Consider the following 17016-nt stretch of genomic DNA (forward strand, 5'->3'; position numbering starts at 1 on the left):
CTCAGTGACTGCTAACTTTAGATGTTTAGCACGACCCCTTTTCCCCTTTATCTGATAACAGAGCCAGTTTAACTCTTCAATCCAATCTCCAGGAACATGCCTAATCTTCATCCAGGTGAGAATCTGACTCCAAACGCTCTTGGTTTATGCACAATCGAAAAACAGATGCCTACACGTTTCCAGCTGACCACAATACACACACTTTCCATCAGTTATGATACCAAACCGATTTAGTCTATCCTTCATAGGCAGACGGTTTTGACATGCCATCCACAAAGTAAAAATGGCAAACGGTCTAGCTCTATTAGCATATATAAGGGTCCCCATATGACTTTGAGTCTATCTCCTCTAAGCAACTTATACACTCTGTTGGTTTCATAAACCCTAGTCGTTTGAAAGACTTGCCACGGGGCAAACTGCATTAAATCTTCTCTATATTTGAATATAGCCTTCAGGATCTAGGAATTGGCAGGACTGGGTTGATAAGTGTTCACATTATTCCTTTTGATGTAGTAAAGGTGGATCCACCTAATCCACAACTTATCCTTTTTAGCACACACATTCCATAGTAATTTGCCAATAGTGGTACGGTTCCATTCTGCAAGAGATATAATATTCATGCCACTAGCTGCACGAGAGCCACAAGTATGGTCCCAAGAGATGGGAGCCTTCCTTGAAGCGACATCTTTTCCTGTCTAGAGGAATCTATGGCAAAGACTGTCAATATGGGCAATGATATTTTTGGGCAAAGGGAATATTTGCATCCAAAAGTTGGCTATCACAAAAATCACGCTTCGTATAAGCTGTAAACGCCCTGCATAGGATAAAAGTCTGGTACTCCAATGATTTATTCTACACAACATTTTGTCAATAAGGGGTTGGCACATATTTATACTAAGTTTTCTACTTGCCAGAGGATCCCCAAGATACTTGAAAGGCAATGCACCTCTGCCAAAACCAGTTGCCTGTTGGATCAAACCTTGATCCTCCACATTACCACCCCCAAAGTAAACTTTACACTTAGGAGGGCTAGCATACAGCCTAGTTACAGCAAAAAACTCTCTAAATTTCCCCATCATCATTAACATAGAAATCAAGTTGCCACTGCTAAACAATAATAAATCATCTGCAAAGCACAGGTTAATAATCTTAAGATTATGGCATTTAGGATGGAAATTAAAATTAGGCTCTAAGCTAAGACCTTGTAACACCCTATGAAGGTATTCCATAATCAGGACAAAGAGAAAGGGAGACACCGGATCCCCTTGTCTCAATCCTCTCTTGGCTTTAAGGATTCTAGTAGGGGTACCATTAATAGAATATCTATAAGACACTGTTCTTACACAAACCATAATCCAGGTAACAAACTTATGGGGAAAGCCAAGCTCAATTAAAATTTGATTAAGGGCAGGCCACTCAACGGTATCATAAGCGTTTTGAATGTCCATCTATATCATACATCTGAGGGATATATTTTTCCTGTCATAGCCTCTCACCAATTCCTGAGCCAACATAATGTTATCATGGATAACCTTCCCAAGAACAACCGCAGATTGACTGTCATCAATAATAGAGTTGATCACTTTACCTAGCCTGATAGTGAAGATTTTGGAGATTATCTTATACACTGTGCTGCAGCAGGATATAGGGCGCATATCTAAATAATAGATTTGATATAATATTTAATATATATTATATTAACAATTAATATTAAAAAATGAGAATGATCGATTATGATTGAAATAAAAGAAATAATAAAATAAACAGATTTAACTAAACTAAGAAAATCATCGTATAATAAATTAACACATATCATATGAATAAAAAATAAATAAAAAATAAATAAGTATAAAATATATACTTACAATTTGGTTCGATTTTGAAAAATTAATCCGAAATATGATCTACACCATGCGTTTTTTACAAAATGACACCCAAACACATCCAATAATATTCAATTTTTTTTGGATCGGTTTAGATTTGAACACCTCTAATTTTAACGACATCATTCGTTTCCATTCACTTCATAACACCAATAACCTCCCCAAATTTTAAAGTTAATTATTCTATCCTTTAATAATCCTTTTAATTTTATTTTCTTATTTAATTATAAATTTTAGATGTATTAATATTTTATAATTCAATATTTAAATATTTATTATATGCTCATTTCATTTTTTATTAAAATTTGATGTTAAATATTACATTTTTATAAGTGGTTTGATCTATTGTTATTATTTTTATATAGAAAGATATACTGTTTAATTTTATTCAATAATAATATTATGATTTTAGCAAAGTTAATATTATTTTTATTAATTTTAATAATTAAATATATTATAAATTAAAGTATTATATATAAAAGATGTTTAAATAATCATATTTGGGTTAGTTTATCTTAGTATAATTTTTATAAAATTTTATAATTTGTATAGTTAGTTCGACTTTCTTCATCACACTATATCAATTCTAATAAAATGTCAAGGTTTTCATCAAAATGTCTCAAAATTACAAGCGTCTCATTATTTTGAGAATATATTTAACATACAAAATTTTGAATGTTTATATATATTTTAATTATATGATTATAATTGTTCTAGAAATTTGCCATATTTGACAAAAACAAAATGGTTGCATTGTATTCTCATATTTTACAATTTTAATTTTTAGTTGTTTATTAATTAAAAACACTTTGATTTTAATATTGTTGTTAAAAAATAAATGTTTGCATCGATAATTGCGTATTTGTTGTTTAGCCTTTCTTTCGAAATGTTAAAATATTTAGATATTTTTTTATAGCTTTAATGTTATTTGCATTTAAAATCTTTCTATGGAACAAAATTTTAAAATTGAAATATCCAATTGGTTTACTGGTGATTGACATTTAACAAATTTTTTTTTTAATTGAAATAGTCTTTCAAATTGTATGAGACCGCTCTTTTTTTTAATGTAAAATTTAAATAATATTTACTTTTATAATTAAATATTTAAGAATTTATTATATGATTAAAATTTAAGAACAGTTGTTCAATTTTTTATTAAAATTCTATTTTATCGTTAATCCTGAATCTCTAAAAAGTTCATATAATAAAAATAATAAATCTCTAATAATAAATAAGTATAAGAACTAGTAGTACGATAAAATAAATAAAATGAGTAGAAGTTTTGCACCTAAGACCATGTGCAATGGTGTGTTTAATTAAACTCAACATGGCAAAATCATGTGCAATGGTGTGTTTAGAGTAGTGTTGAGTGTGTGTTGGAGGAGAGAGATGTTGAGAAAACTCAACACCATGTACACTGACGCAGGGGCTGATGTGGCTGGTCTTGATTGGCTGGCCAGATTTTTATCCATTTAATACTTTGAACTTAATTATTTCGTTGCAAATTAATTTTTTTTTTAACCAAAATTCATGATTTTTTTTTCTCTATAAATAGAGACTTGGTTCATTTGATTTGGACACAGAAAAAAAACCAAGTTTTTCACTATTTTTCTCTATTATTATCTTTCTAGTAGTGTTTTTTTTGAAGTTAAGTGTCTTTTGTATCGTATCCAATTATTTAAATAAATTTTGTTTTTATTACAATAAATTAAAAAATAAATTATTAAGTATTTATTATTTTAATTTAATTTTAATCGATAATTGTAATTTTATGTAATCATAAAAATAAAAATAAAATTTGAATAAGAATATGAAAATAAAAAGTGGTGGGGTAGGGTGTTGAGTAAAAAACCATTGGAGAGGGTAAAAGTTGAATGGGTGTTGAGTTATTAGGTGGAAGAAAGAGAAAATGATGTAGAGTGTTGGAAGTTGAAAAAGTGGGTGTTAGTGTTAAAACCATTGTAGATGGTCTAAGATAGAGCAAGACACGAGTCAAATTTGAATGGTTAATAACCACACAAATATAAAACGAGATCATTATTATATTACTGCAATTGAATTAATTAGAGAAAATCAGAATATGGCACTGCAAGGATTGAGTACTGCGGCTGTGGCTGCATCAGTATCGGTAGGACCTCCTACTCTTCTCCGGATTCCTTCCTCAAGCTTATGTTGTGGAGCTCGGATTCCTTCTTCAACAATCAGAATCCGGTCGGTAAGGTGTAAAGCGGTGGGAGAAAACCCCCAAGGTTCATTGAGCGATACCGTAGTTTATAAAGGTGTTTATGGCCCCTGGACCGTTGAATCCTCTGATGTTCAAGAGGTACACACCTTCTCCTCATTCAGTTTCTATCTATACTTTGTTACGAAATTATTACCCAGTGTACTAGTAATTTCTATGATAAATAATTAATTTTATGAGTAAATGATAAAAAATGAACCTTATATCTAAATACTCTTATTAGTAAAGTAGTTAGTGTGGCAGTTAAATTGATTGAGATGTAAATAAGAGTATTAGTAGAAATTTATGTAATTAATGCCACATTGATATTCTAGAACAGAAATAACATGAGAAGGTGTTAATGTTTGATTACCACTGAGGCTATGTTTGGATATCATAAAATCAACGGAACGGATTGGAGCGGAGCGGATTGGGATGAAGCGGAATGGAGTGGAACGGAACGAAGATACCATTCCATTGTTTGGAAATTTTAGAACGGAATAAGTTAACTTGTTCATTCCGCCCAAATTGGAGGGGAAGAAAAATGGTGGTAAGTGATGGAATGGAAATTTTAGAACGGAATAAGTTAACTTGTTCATTCCGCCCAAATTGGAGGGGAAGAAAAATGGTGGTAAGTGATGGAATGGAATGAAATCCATACCACTCCATTCTGCTCCGCTCCATCCGTTTTTGAATTGTCCAAACAATGAAATATCATTTTATTCCATCTCATTCGTGCACTATAGAGGTTTAAAACAGAGTAGTCAAATAGCAGAGTGGAAGCTAAGGAGAATCTTAACAGTGCAGAACCCTATAGGAGGCTGCTATAGGGTAAATAGCAGAATTATGGAGGAAAGCAGAGCGGTTCTCAGCCCTGAGTGTTTTCTGGCCCGCTATCCTTTTCTCCGCTAAAAACCCAAAAGTAACCACCATTAAATTTACATTGTTTTAAGAGTAATTTTGGAGTTTTCAATCAAACTTGAGTTAAGACTCAACCTTGCCCTTCCTTCATAGTCCTTTATGCACTTAAAGAGTCATGTGTGCGATGATTTATGAATATTTTATGAGTTGAGTTATTTGTTTAATTTTAAATTAAATATATGTTATAATTATTAGAGAAAATGGGTCGGTGTAAATCTGTTTTTACACTATCGATTAATGACCATTGTGTATTCTCCCAAATCACACTGATATTTTTGAGTTAGTGTTAGGACATGGCTGAATGGAGAATTTCTATTGGATGATGATGTAAAATTATTTTACATTGTCATGCACTACCTTTAATCTCTAATTATTATAAGTAATTTTTCCAAAAATGATCAAATAGAGCGGTCATTCCGTATATGAGCAATCCCGCTATCCCACTAAACGGCTCTGCGCTGCCATTTGGAAATGACTACTCTAGTGTAAACAGGCATCTTAAGTAAGTATATATGACAATAACCACTAGAAATATATAGACAAGTGTGAAGTTTCTGGTTCAATTAGGGTGATGGTGTCTAACCTAATAATATCGGCTTTTGTCTAATCTTCGAAGGTTGGCCTAATAATGAAGGCTTAGAATCTGAGAGTGGACTTCTCTCAAGATCTCAAGTTCGAATTCCACTAAATTCTAACAATTCCCGTGTTGGGTCAGTCTTTACATAGAGCTTTGCTATGACTTTAAATGGACCCCTTCTCCGCCAGTGGTTGGTGGGATTGGTCCCCTTGAATTAGTCGTCTCAAGGCCCCGGATACTAAGTTAAAAAAAAAACTATTACTATTTTAAACTTATAAAATTGTTACCTTAGCAAGTGTTAGATTAGTTTCATCACACTCAACACTGATATTACCATCATTTTAGTTCCTTTACCATATGAAATAACAATTGTCTTATTTTTATTCTATAATCTTCTAATATAAAAGTAGTTTTCTATATGACTCATGAACTTTTAAGTGTTTTAGTCGTTTGTAACTAGTTCCTCGAATGTAGGGTAGGGACACAATTACAAATTATTTGCAACTTCTGGACTCAATTACACGCTTTTTAAATCAACCACATATTTCAAAATTCTCAAATAATTTTGTTGTATAGTGAAAACACACAGCAGCAACAAACAGTGTAGTCTATATATGTTACATATACAGTTGCAGCTTGAAAGCTTTTGGCTTATGCTATGCATATAACGCTAGCTATGCCCATGGCAGGTTATTTCGTACAGATCAGGATTGGTTACAGCCGCTGCATCGTTTGTCATTGCCGCATCGGCTGCCTATTTGCCCGATAACCTAAGTTCATTTCTCAAGCAAAACCAAGATTTTTTATATGTCATTGGGTCAGGTGGATTGGGTTTATCATTATTCTTGATTCATATCTATGTGACTGAAATCAAGCGCACTCTACAAGCATTATGGGGCCTCGGGGTTCTTGGATCAGCTGCGACCTATATCTACCTTGCTCAACCGGCTAATAAAACTCTAATACAATATGTTGTTGATAACCCCTCAGCTGTCTGGCTTGTCGGTCCTCTTTTCGCTGCTTTGACAGGACTTGTTTTCAAGGAAGGTGATGTTTAATTAGATGTATATACTTTTTATGTTACCATTTAGTATTAGTGGGATAGAGAAGAAAAAAATAAGTATCAATTGTCTTGATATTTTTCTTGTATTTTTTAAACAGGACTCTGCTACGGCAAGCTAGAAGCTGGAGCTCTCACGTTTATTATTCCGATACTTCTTCTTGGGCATCTGGTATTCTTTTGTTCCTCTAAAGGGCTCTATTAAACATGTTTTCTATTTAGTTTACAGTCGACATTAGGCTATAGCCTATGGTTCTTGTGTTCTTTTCTTTCAAATTTGTTAGTTAAGGATTTGGATTCACTGTTTTCAAAATATGTCATAATTACTACAATCATAATATTTGAATTGTAAGATGAAGACCTAAAGATTCATATTTGAATATTTCAGCTTTAGTGAATGTAGCATGTATATAATTAGAAACCAAATCCTTTGTAACCCAAGCATTGCAACATGTCCAATGACCATGATTGAGTTGGATAGAACTGCAGGGTTGCAGAGGATCCAATTAGGAGTAACGGCATCATATTATGGTTTCCCTATCCTTAAATTCAAAATCCGTTATCATATTTCTTTTGACGCTATTAATCGAGTCCATGCATTTCACAATGTCTGCATCTGTCAGCATCTTTTTTACCTTCATTGGTCAAGCATATTTTGATGATTGTTATAATCACCATTACTGATCGCCCCATTTATATAACATCTGTTTATTTTTCTCCTCCCGGATAAATTTGACTTTAAAATTCACAGTCCGGATTGATGGACGATGGAGCTAAACTTACATTGCTTGCTTTGTGGATGGGTCTTTTTGTGATATTTGCCGGAAGGAAGTTCACTCAGCCCATCAAGGTAAATTACTTAAGATGATTTTGTTCTTGAAATTAATATCTTCATTCTCGGCACAAATTCCCTGATCTTGGACTTGTGTTTAACATTAAGGATGACATTGGTGACAAGTCCGTTTTCACGTTCAATTCCCTCCCTGATAATGAAAAGAAAGCCTTGATTGAGAAATTGGAACAACAAAATTCTTAGTATTAACTGCATCAGCTCTATACACCTTGAGGCAGCATCCTTCAACTTGTTGGAATTTTTTTGAAAAGATGATTGCATCTATAAGCTATGCGAGGAGTGCGCAGCCTGCAGTTCCCTTATAAGGGAGGAGACCTTTCCCATTAGGTCTTCCTTTTATATCTGTAAAAATTGTATGATATTTGCCTAATGACAATTAGTACATGTTGGTGTAGACTTGTTTTAAATTGTATTTTATCTTAATCTTAAATATATAAAAGAAAAGTTGATAGGTCTGGGACATTTTTTGTAAATTCCATTTCCCTGCCCACTTTAAGGGCAGATAAGTAGTTTTATATTATAAATCATGCCCAATTTGTTGTTTTATGTGACTGCATTGTTGTTGTTGTTGTATGTGACTGCATTGGTTATTGTCTTTGTAAATATTTTTGGATGATGATTGTGGAGGTAACATTTTATTTTGCCATGCGATACCTAAGTGGTGTGTGTGCCATGTCCCGGCGAAGAAAAAACAATCCATATTCTGTACTGCTTGGATTACCTATTTGAAACAGTTCTTACCAAGTGCTATTAGTAATAAGTTCCTTATTCTATATAAGCCTTTTGAAGTTTTCTTTATCTGCTGGGACAATATTTTCTGAGCAAATATTATATTTTCTTGATTCTGACTCTGGATCTGTTAATGTTTTGCTATTGGCTTCCCATATTGATTGTCTGTGATATAAACTAAAAAAGATGAACATTTTTCGTATTGACTGTCATACTTGCAGTGTTGGCTATATTGTTTGCATTCTGGTGCTTCGAATATGATACTTTGTTTCCATGTTATAACTTATAAACCAGCTGGAGTCTCTATCATCTTTCTTTCACAGCTTCAACCTTGCAGTTCGAAGTGAACCCTAAGGTTATGTTTGGGAGTTTGGAGGGGAAGGGAGGGGAGGGCTTTGAAAAATAAGAAGAATTGGGTGAAAAGAATAAAAAGATTTTGGGTAGGAGGGTTTTGGAGGGTTTGAGTTTATTCATAACATCAAAAACCCCATAAAATGGGGGAACTCAAAAATTGTATTGAATGAGGGTTTTGAAGGACTTACATAAAATTTTCAAATATCTTTTAGGTTGTTATATTATTCTGAAAATTAAAAATTTAGTAATGATAATGACTCTTTTATCATTCTAAACAAAATCATTTTTTCAAAAAATGTCAAATATTTTCCTATATTTTTTTAAAATTTCAATTTTGGAAGCCTTCCCCTCCCCTCCCCTTCAAACTCCCAAACATAGCCTAAGAATTGGTTGCTTCAGTCACAATTTTGCGGAGAATTTTATAATAATCTTTTTGAAAATTTATTTGATATCAATTGTCAACTACTTATACTGTCAAAGGGCCAAAAGAATTTGCAGTGCTCTGGAATTGTCCTGGTGACTCGCCAACAAGTCTCTTTTCAGTGTATTCTTCACGGGTAAACAGTGTTTGCATATCGTTTCATGGGATTTCAATTGCCAATAATACAATCAACTTAGTATTTAGGGACAAATATAAAAATAAGTACACAGAAGAAGCAGTAAGGAAATGAATGATTTTTATTAAGTACTAAAGTTCAAATGGGATCTAGTAATACAATGATGTGAAATGGAGAAAGTAAAAAGCAGAAAAAAGAGGCATTTCAAGAGGCCTTATCTCTCATAAGGGGGATTTCTCCACTCAATTCATGCATACCCAAAAACGGATGCTTCCCCAATCATTTATTTGCTCAGTCCTAGATTCTCTCTCCAATGAGCTGCTGCCACCTGACAAAGCCGTGTGCAACCTTTAACATAATTTGTCCTATATGTGATCTCTCTCTCTCTCTCTCTCTCTCTCTCTCTCTCTCACACACACACACACACACACACATAATATTTGTCAAATCTACCAATTCCCCCCCTTCAAAACTCTCTTTAACCTCAAGGAGGAATGTTGGAAATCCTGCCCTCATCTTATCTTTTAACTCCCATGAATTTTCGAAGTAAGTAAGGCATGCACTTATGGATTGCAATCACAATAGCCATCAGTTCCCTCTCATAAAATGGCTTCTGTTGAGACCTCTTAGATAATGTATGACTCGTATAATAAATTGGCCTCCTTTCTTGCATGAGAATAACTCATATCCCTCTACCCGAAGCATCAGTTTCCAACACAAACTATTTTTCAAAATTTGGCATAGCTAAAATAAGTATGGTGGTCATAGTTATCTTCAACCCCTCAAAGGCTACCTAAGCATAATCACTCCACTTGAAACTATCCTTTTTTATCAGTGGGATTAAAGGCCAAGAAATTTTCCCATAATCCTTCACAAACTTCCTATAGTATCCAGTCAAACCTAAGAATCCATTCAATCCCTTCAAATCCTTAGGTCTGGCCCATTTGAGCATGTCCTCCATCTTCTTAGCGCCAGTTGATACCCCCTGTCCATAAATGATATGTCCCAAATATTCAACCCCTGTCTGGCCAAAAGAGCATTTTTTCTCTTGTTGGCATACGATTTTTGATCTTGGAGCACTTTTAGAATCATGGTTAGATGCCTCTTATGTTCCTCTTTACTCTTGCTGTAAATTAATATATCATCAAAGACAACCAAGCAAAATTTTCTAAGGAAAGGCCTCAAGACTTCATTCATTAGATCTTGGAATGTTGAGGGGGGCATTTGTCAGTCCAAAGGGTATCACTAGGTATTCATAGTGGCCCTCATGTGTTATGAAAGTTGTCTTCTCTATGTCATCCTCCTTCATTCTGATTTGGTGGTATCCAAATTTTAAATCTAGCTTAGAAAAAATGTTAGCACCTCCTAGCTCATCTTACAGTGCCTCAATCACATGTATAAGGAATTTGTTAGGGATTGGTACCTTGTTCAAAGCCCTATAATCTATGCAAAACCTCCATCCTCCATCCTCCATCCTTCTTCTTTACCAATAAAACTAGACTTGAAAAGGGGCTGGTGCTATGCCTTATGATGCCAGCTTGGAGCACATCCCTCACTATCTTCTCAATCTCTTTTTTTTTTGTTTGGAAAAATGGATACCTACAGGGTCTGAGGTTGGGTATAACAACTTCAACTTTAAGTCTAATGGCATGGTCATACTCCCTCATAGGAGGTAATCCTGCAGGTAAATGGAACACCTCCTCAAAAGGATCTAACACCTTATATTTCTTGAGGTCCACCACCCCTATGTCAGTTTTCAGGGTTTGCAAGTAGAAACCCACACCTTCATCATTCAAAGCTTTAACTATAGATTTCCAAGATGCCTGCCTAGTGCATAAGGCAGGATCTCCCTGTATCTTGTATACAAGGCCATTTCCTTCCCACTTCAAGCTTAACTCTCCAAAGTTAGCGTCAATATTTCCTAGGCTAGCTAACCAATCCATTCCCAACACCACATCTGACCCTCATAACTCCATCAAGAAATTTTTTTGATTGCATTCCACTCTTTGCATATGGAATGTCAATCCTTCACATACTCCTTGAGTTTTGACTCTCTCTCCATTCCCTACCTCAATCAAATAAGTAGAGGTCTCCTCAACCTTCAATCTTAACTCCTTCACTACCCTAGAATCCTTAAAATTACTGGTTACTCCTGAATCAATTAAGGTTAACAGCTCCATGTATTTCACCTTCACCCAAACCTTCAAAGATTTGTTGGAAGTAAACCCCTCCTTAATTTGCATGGACAACTGCAAAATATGCAATTCTTCCACTGGTTCCTCCAATTTCCCTTGCTGCACCCCTATGTTCTCTTCTATTCCTTCTCCTTCACTACTGTCTTCACACAACTTCAGGCTCATATGCTTGAATTCGCACACATGTTATTTGTTCCATTTGTCCCCACATTTGAAACATAGTCCCTTCTTACTCCTCTCTTCTAGTTCCGTAGGATTCAACCTTCTTCCCTTCAACTTCTCTCTTCACACCTGATTTTCCTCCTCAATCTCCTTTTTATACCCTCCAAAATCCCCAGGATCACTTATCCTAAGAGTACCTCCTCTATTCCCATTTTTATGAGCAACCCATTTTTTCCCTTGATCAATAAGGCTCTATCCATGAGTTCAAGACTCTGACTCTCATGCAGCTTCAATTCTGCTTGAATTTCCTCCTTCAGTCCATTCAAAAAATGGAGTCCAACATGCTCCCCTCCTCTCTACGCAAGGGTGCTACCACCATTTCAAACTTCGTCATATATTCCACCATTATTCCCTTTTATCTCAAACTCGACAAAGGCCCCATCGGGTTGTTTAACAAACCCGACTCAAACCTTCTCATCACAACCAACTTAAATTCCTCCCAATTTATCAGAGGTGTTTGTTCTTCCCATCATTGATAACAGTTCAGCGCCTTGTCCTCCATAGCTAGTACTACTACTTCCAACTTATCACGTATCCTCACCCCATTCAAATAAAAATATCGTTTAATACGTACTAGCCACCCATACGCATCCTCACCCTTGAACACCGGTATATCTAACCTTCTTCGACTCCCAAAAAATTAGGATACAGTACCGCCTCCCTGACGATGAAACCATGTGCAACCTCCCTAAATTCTCTCTCTAATGAGATGCTACCACCTGGAAAAACCATGTGCAACCTCTAACAGAATTTGTCCTATATGTGTTCCCCCCTCTCTCTTTCTATCCTTTTACGTGTCCTCTCATAATATTTGCCAAATCTACTAGCCAATTACGGATAAACGTGTGAATTGCTTGAGGAAATGCGAGTTGCAGAAAATACAAAAAAAAAACTATGATCTAGATATCTAATATTCTGCTTCTTGCTAAGTTGCTACACTTTCATAGCTCGGCGTCTTTTAATCATTACACAGAAATAATAAAGGAATTTGTTGTGATTGTTGCAATTTAGAAATTTAATAACTACCTTTTTTAAGCTCCCGGACTAAGATACCATTTGGTACGGCTTTTTGTTGACTTATCTTCTACTTTAAAAGAGAAGTAGGATCAAACAATATTTAGGAAAAGCTCCTTATAAAAAAAAACTTTTATTTTAAGAATAAAAATACAGTTTAAGGAGCTTCTACTAAAGAAGTTGAAAGGAATTTTATAATAACTTTTCAGAACATTTTCATAACTATATATCTTTGAATTCCAGTGAACACAATTTATACTATCACATTATTATAATTTTTTTTAATTCTTCACTTGAACATATATTTTCATAATGCTTCACATATTACTCTACTTTATCTAATTAAAAAAAAGTTATTCATTCATGTGTCAACATTATCTTCACATATTTTCAAATATTTATAAAAAATATTCATTTTAATATTTTAAACATATTTCATCCCTTTTAGTAATATAATAGTATTTAATTTTAATTTGTATTCATTTTTGTGTAAAAAATTTCTATATATATTTAATATTTTATTATTTTTAAAAGTATGAATAAAAATTAGTACTTTCACTCGCAAATATTTCATATTAAACACTTTACAATATTTTGACAAAAAATCATATTTTATCATTTTCTCACTTTTATATTATTTCATCTATATATTGAATAAAATATTTTTATAGATATATATCAAACGGTTTAGTTTAAAATTATTTTTAAAGTTAAAAAATTATAAATATTACCAAACAATTTTAACTTTTTTATAAAGCCCTTATTTTCAACTTTAACTTTAAAATAACATTTACAACCGAAAAAAGCTCGGCCAAACGATACCTAAGTTAGTTGAAGCGGGTCGATGACTAGTTGGAGCTGAGTGGCATAGGACAGAAGTTGTGGTTTGGTCAGGCAGCGGGTTTTGATCCGGGTGGTTAATGGAATTGGGCTTGGTCGTTTCGATTGCAAATTCATTTGTTAATGAGTCATGTTTTGGATTCTTTATGAATATCTTGAGTTTTAAAAATTATAAATATGTATATCTATTAAGGATGACAATTTGACTCATCGATACTTGCAAAAAATACTCACTACAAGTAGGGTAAAAACCCACAAAATAGGTACGAGTATGAACTCTAGTAAAAATCTGCCCCATATCTGAACAATATTTATTTATATTATTATATAAAAATGTATGTCTATCAAGCTTTTTGAAAAACATCAAATATTAAACTATTACATATTTAATATAAATGTTCATTTATTTCATAATTCAACAATAAATTTTTTGAAAACTTCTTTAAGAATTTTAAAAACTTAAAATGATATGATATTTTATAATTGATTTATTTATTTTTATTAGAAATGTGGGTAACTGATATAAGTATGTGTATTTACATATTCTAAAAGGGTATGAGTTCGAGTATGAAGATTTTTTTAAACCCCACTTATGGAAATGTGAAAGAATAATTTTTCACTAACGTTAGCACCCATACTTGTACCGATACGTTTGGGCATATGTTTGGACATACGTTAGCACCCATACGGTTTGTGAAAATTCATTCATTTTGGTTGAATATATACCTTGCCCATTATCATGCCTAATCTTTATCGTTCTTGTCTTCACAACTTTAAAAACTTCAAAGTTGAAGATAAATAGAAGAAACAACGCGAAGTATCACATTTTTCATTACAAGTTGATGACGATATGAGCCGACCTATTTAGAGCGCGAAGGATACATAAGGCCTTGCAATGCGACTAAAAAAAAAGATAAAGAGAATGCGATGAAAAATAATGTGGTCTTCTTCACCGAAGAATTGAATGAAATGGTGATCAAATCCCTAAAAAAAAAGATCGACGGCCCTAACAAGTATGATATGAATCATTTAATGAAATTAATCCATGAATTCCTTGGGGGAGACATCCGGTATACATAAAAAAAAAAAAAAGTAAAATGAGTATATATTATGTTGAGAGTAATTACAAATTCAATATTTTTTATTTTCTTGTTTTTCTCAAAATATAAAACAGCTCATTTATTTTGAAATTTTTATCATAAAAAACAATGAATTATTTAATGAGTTTAATTATTATATACACGTCGGTAGTTATAATAAAAGTAAAAAATTAATATTTATAGATTTAATATAATGTATGTTTAAAAGAAGAAAAAAGAAAGTAAAAAATGAAAGTAATTTGATTTGAAATGCTGGAGTACGTACGTAGCAGCAGCTGGTAGTAAGTAGAAACTTTCCGTTATTCATTCTCAACCAATTCCGAACTTGAGGCTTGAAAAACTCAACAAACAACACGCCACATATAAACAATAACTCGTTCAACGCAACTCGCTCTTCTCTCTCTCTTTCATTGCAACTCTTTCTCTCTCTCTCACTCCTTCCTTCCATTTCCATTTCCACTTCATCCATGGCAGGGGAAACAGAATCCTTCATCGATAAGGTAGAAGAGAAATTTCACGACCACAACTCTGATTCAGATTCATATTCCGATTCCGATGATGACCACAAGAAGAGGCCACCCAAATTTGCCTCTAAAGCCAACACTGTTTACCGTCTCTTCGGTCGCGATCGTCCCGTTCACAAGGTCTTAGGCGGTGGAAAACGTACGTCGTAACGTGTAACTCCTTTACGTTATTGCATTCATTAACAATACTGTGTTTTTCTTTTTATTTTGTGATCTGAAAAGTTATGCATGAAATGTTTGATTTAGATTGAATTAATAAATAATTGTCAATCTTACTCTGATTACAGAAATTTAGATATTATTTGATCTAGATTGAATTTGGTTTGTAATTATGTTACATTCAATCAAGGTTTTAAATAACTGTCCGTGTAAAAACTTTCGCGATTTCTGTCTATATGTGTTATGATATTGATTACTGTCATCACGGTGTAAACTAACCACACTTTCTTTTTCATCATTCATCGTAAAAACGGTGAATAATGATATTGGTATCGACAATGGTGCCAGTACCTTTTTGTCATTATAGTTTTCGCAATGGAAAGCTTTTTAAAACCATGCATCCAATACAAAATCTTATATTCCATGGAAAGCTAGTTTTGTTGTTTTGTAAAAAGGTTGCCATAATTGGTTCTAAAACCAATTATCCCTATCAAATGGTCAGAGGATGTTGGTGGTTGCCATAAATTTTAGTAGGGAAAAGTGGAAAACAATGAAATGGATGAATTTTTATTATAGTATTACATTACAAATTGGAAATTGGGAATTATGTTTCCTCTGTTACATTATTACATTATGAAGTTTTCTCTTGCAGCTGCGGACATTTTACTATGGAGGAACAAGAGATGCACGGGAGTGGCACTTGGTGCTGGAACTGCATTGTGGATTTTCTTTGAGTTGATGCAATACCACCTCATAACTCTTGTTTGCCATTTAATGATTTTGTCTCTCGCGGCCCTTTTCTTGTGGTCTAATGCATCTGTCTTTATCCACAAGTAAGTAAGCCTTTCCAAATTCTTTCATTACTTTTCTGTTATGGTGTGTCCCTCTTTACAATAAGGTGAAATTTGTTATACCTTATAATACTGTTAATCTTAATTTATGCACTTTCATTTGGTTTTTGACATTTTTGCAACTAGGTCTCCACTGCAAATCCCACATATTGCAGTTCCTCAGGAATGCGTTCTTGAGGCTGCTTCTGTTCTCAGAGTTGAAATTAACCAAATGTTCACTGTTTTGAGGGAAATTGGAACTGGGAGAGATATTAAGAAGTTTCTTACCGTAAGTTCATCCCTTCCTTCATCCTTATGGGAGAAGCTATGGTTTCGATGCTTCGATTTTGTAAGAAATTAAGTTAAGTATTTTTTATCCTATTATCAGGTTGTTGCTGGGTTGTGGGTTATCTCAGTTATTGGCAGCTGGTTCAACTTCTTGACATTGTTTTATTTATGTAAGAGTTCATGCTTCACTTCCATTATTCTTCTCAATGTTACCAATTTTTAAGTTTAATGCTTAAAAGAACTTATTTTATGGTATTCTATTAACAATGTGCCCATTTGGTGAAATACAGTCTATTTATCATTGTTCACATTGCCACTGGTGTATGAGAAACATGAAGACCAGGTTGATGCACTAGCTGAGAAAGCAATGATAGAGATCAAGAAACAGTATGCAGTGCTTGATGCTAAAGTTTTGAGCCAGATACCAATTGCGGGGTTCAAAAAGGATTAGAATACATTATCTCTCAGGATTAGCAGTTTTGTTCAGATGTCAAATTTATAAGACTTACTTCATTTTGGATTAATTGAGTCAAATATAGTTTTAGGAATAAAAGTCCTCGTAGTCCCAGCTTTATTTTTAGGTTTATCTTGACTTATTTATCAGTAGCATCCACATTTTGTTTTCCACATTGACTTCATGAATGTGTACTCCATGTCATCTAATGAAGTGATTGCCATGTTTAATTTCA

At 33.6% G+C, this 17016-nt stretch overlaps 2 protein-coding genes across 2 annotated transcripts; both read left to right on the forward strand.

Annotated features, from left to right (window-relative positions):
* Positions 1 to 3921: 3921 nt before the first annotated feature.
* Positions 3922 to 8061, forward strand: LOC131643598 (uncharacterized). Its single transcript, XM_058913857.1, has 5 exons — positions 3922 to 4206; positions 6292 to 6649; positions 6764 to 6834; positions 7414 to 7512; positions 7603 to 8061. The coding sequence occupies exons 1-5, from the start codon at positions 3964 to 3966 to the stop codon at positions 7696 to 7698; spliced, it is 867 nt and encodes a 288-aa protein (XP_058769840.1). The 5' UTR covers positions 3922 to 3963; the 3' UTR covers positions 7699 to 8061.
* Positions 8062 to 14825: 6764 nt separating this feature from the next.
* LOC131612816 (reticulon-like protein B1) lies at positions 14826 to 17016 on the forward strand. Its single transcript, XM_058884567.1, has 5 exons — positions 14826 to 15189; positions 15862 to 16042; positions 16187 to 16328; positions 16428 to 16497; positions 16618 to 17016. Exons 1-5 carry the CDS (start codon positions 14994 to 14996, stop codon positions 16776 to 16778), a joined length of 750 nt encoding a protein of 249 aa, XP_058740550.1. The 5' UTR covers positions 14826 to 14993; the 3' UTR covers positions 16779 to 17016.

This window comes from Vicia villosa, linkage group LG1, assembly GCF_029867415.1.
Source record: "Vicia villosa cultivar HV-30 ecotype Madison, WI linkage group LG1, Vvil1.0, whole genome shotgun sequence".
In the NCBI taxonomy this organism is placed as follows: domain Eukaryota; kingdom Viridiplantae; phylum Streptophyta; class Magnoliopsida; order Fabales; family Fabaceae; genus Vicia; species Vicia villosa.